This window comes from Rhagoletis pomonella, unplaced genomic scaffold (genome assembly GCF_013731165.1).
Source record: "Rhagoletis pomonella isolate Grant_MI unplaced genomic scaffold, Rhpom_1.0 Rhpom_scaffold_07687, whole genome shotgun sequence".
In the NCBI taxonomy this organism is placed as follows: Eukaryota; Metazoa; Arthropoda; class Insecta; order Diptera; family Tephritidae; genus Rhagoletis; species Rhagoletis pomonella.
This window is the reverse complement of record NW_023466216.1, coordinates 624-3085: the sequence shown is the minus strand read 5'-3', so window position 1 is coordinate 3085 and position 2462 is coordinate 624. Positions and strand designations below refer to the sequence as shown.

The window sequence follows — 2462 nt, the reverse complement described above, 5'->3', positions numbered from 1 at the left end:
GTGCTGTACCACCAGTTTTAAGCACGACATAACGGCATCGCATACACGCCACGCGTTACGTGCTGTACCACCGACGCAAACCGCTAGAGTAGCGCAACCCGTAATAACGGCGTTAAAGCCACGCCATTTACAAGTGTCGCTATGCCAAGGCGCGACACGAAGCGGTAAACAACATCTACAACTAGGACAACACATATTCACATGACAACACAGCAATACATGGCAAGCAATACGAGCAACGGTACGCAGGAAGGTGACTTCGTAGGACCTGATAGTATGAACATACATACATACGTAATTTACTTTTTACCATTTTTAAATTAAATACAACTGAACACTAAATTTGAATACAACAAAAAAATGTTTCCTTATACATATATACTTATGTACATACTTACTATTATACAGTTACATAATTAAAATTGTCAATATATATACATTATTATATACATATGTACATACTTGTGTTACTGTTTCTAATGGAATTTCTGAACTACAGTCGCGTGCAAATTATTGGTATCAAACCAACTTTCCTTTTTCAAGTGTTCTATAACTTCAACTTTTTCGGACCTATGTACATACATTTTTGAATACAAAAAACATTTCACTTACATTTTGGAATTATATTAGCGTGTAAAATGTTGCCACGCAACTTTTCCTAAAATTAAACTACAATTTAAAATTTTTAGTAAACAGTGCCTTGCAAAGTGGTTAACGAAAACTTTTCCAAAACATTTAATTCAAAATTTTGATATTATCAAACATTTTTTTTCTCTTCTGTGCTTCGCCGAGTGAGTGCTGGAAACTTTTTTTTTGAAATTTTATATAAAATCAAACTCATCGATACGTGTTTTTCTTATAAACCAGGCCGTGCTATCAGATTACCACGTTCACAACTTTTTTCTTAAAAACGAAAATTAATGCCGATCGAATGCCAATTGTTAAAATTTTACTGTGCCTATAGTTGCGTACAAAATCCAACATCTGTTTGCCATAATTTAAATAAATCAAAATTTTTTTAACACTTACGTCGGGTTTGTCAAATGCCAGATTTTGATACTGCATTTAAAGATTTGCGTACTGATTTTGCAAAAGTTACAAAACGTGTGTTACAAAGTTGTGTGTGTTACAAAAGAGGGCAAGCTAGAGGAATATAGAGAATCTTTAATAAAAAGTTATAACAACATTTTAATACTAGTAAATTCGCATTTCGAACAAAGGGTTAAGCCAAAGTCATTAATTGAAAGTTTATCGCGGTGTAGAGAAAAGCTACTTAAGTGTTTTTGTAAAATTGGTTGCAAAATTTAAGTAACAGAGGATTTTGACGAATTAATTACAGAAAACGTTTTGTATTCGGACGCAGATTCCGACGAAGAATTTGCTGACGCACGTTCAACTGGCACCCTTGAAGTGTATAGAATTAAAGGAGTCGTTCCTTGATTCGACGACCCTCCTTACGTAACCACTAGCTCACCAAATATTAACTTCTTTCAAAATACCAACGCAAAAATGGCAACACCTGAGCAAAAGAAATCATTTATAAGTTTATGCGCCTCGATTATAAGGGAAAATTATAATTGTGACCCGCTATCACTTGCCTCTTCTATTGATAAAATTACCCTTATTGAAGAATTGTCAGACGAAAGCCTCACTACAACATTTATTGCATTTTTGAAATCCTAACTTGAAGGTAAAGCTCGCGAGTCCCTACCAACGCAAATAAGCTCAGTTAATCAAATTAAAGAAGCGCTGTCAAACAAAATAAAACCAGATAACTCGAAAGTTGTCGCTGGTAAAATTGCAGCTTTGAAAGTGCACAACAACAATTATTCAGATTTTGCGAAACAGGTAGAGGAGCTCGCAGACTCCCTGGAGCGTTCGCTTATTATTGAAGGGATGACACAAGCGAAAGCTCACGAGATAGCAGTCGAGCAAACAATAAATGTTTGTAGGCTCAACAGCCGTTCAGATATGGTAAAGTCAACCTTCAACGACTCAAAAGATGTTGTAGCGAAGATGATTGTGGAGCACGACAATATAATAAAAGAGCGGCAGGTGTGGGCTTTTAGGTCACGTCCCATACGAGCAAATAATTTTCGAGGAGGTTATAGAGGCAGCAATAACTACAGATATCACAATAACAATTTTATGTTTAACGGCAATTCAAATAGGCACAGCGGCAATACTAGCTATCGAAACAACAATCAGAATAGGAATAATAGTTTCAGTAATAGACGAAATAACTACAATAATAGTAACTGTTGTTACTGTTGTCAGGCTTCAAGCAGTAGAAATAACAATCATACGCGTTCAAATACACGAAATTCTGCCAATGTTCGGACTTTAAACGCCGAGGCCCCTCAGGCGCGAACACTGGGGGAGCTAGACTTAAACAACTGACGACTTTTACAGACGAAAAATCCATTTACTGCCTAAATCTCAACTATTCCGATTTCATTGAA

The 2462-nt window shown here is 35.9% G+C and overlaps 1 protein-coding gene across 1 annotated transcript; it reads left to right on the top strand.

Moving 5' to 3' along the window:
* Positions 1 to 201: 201 nt before the first annotated feature.
* On the top strand, positions 202 to 2254 carry LOC118755865 (uncharacterized transmembrane protein DDB_G0285607-like; the record flags this gene model as incomplete). Its single annotated transcript, XM_036490672.1, has 2 exons — positions 202 to 274; positions 1691 to 2254. Coding segments are annotated over exons 1-2 (637 nt in total), but the record flags the coding sequence as incomplete, so codon positions are not given.
* Between the last annotated feature and the right edge of the window lie 208 nt (positions 2255 to 2462).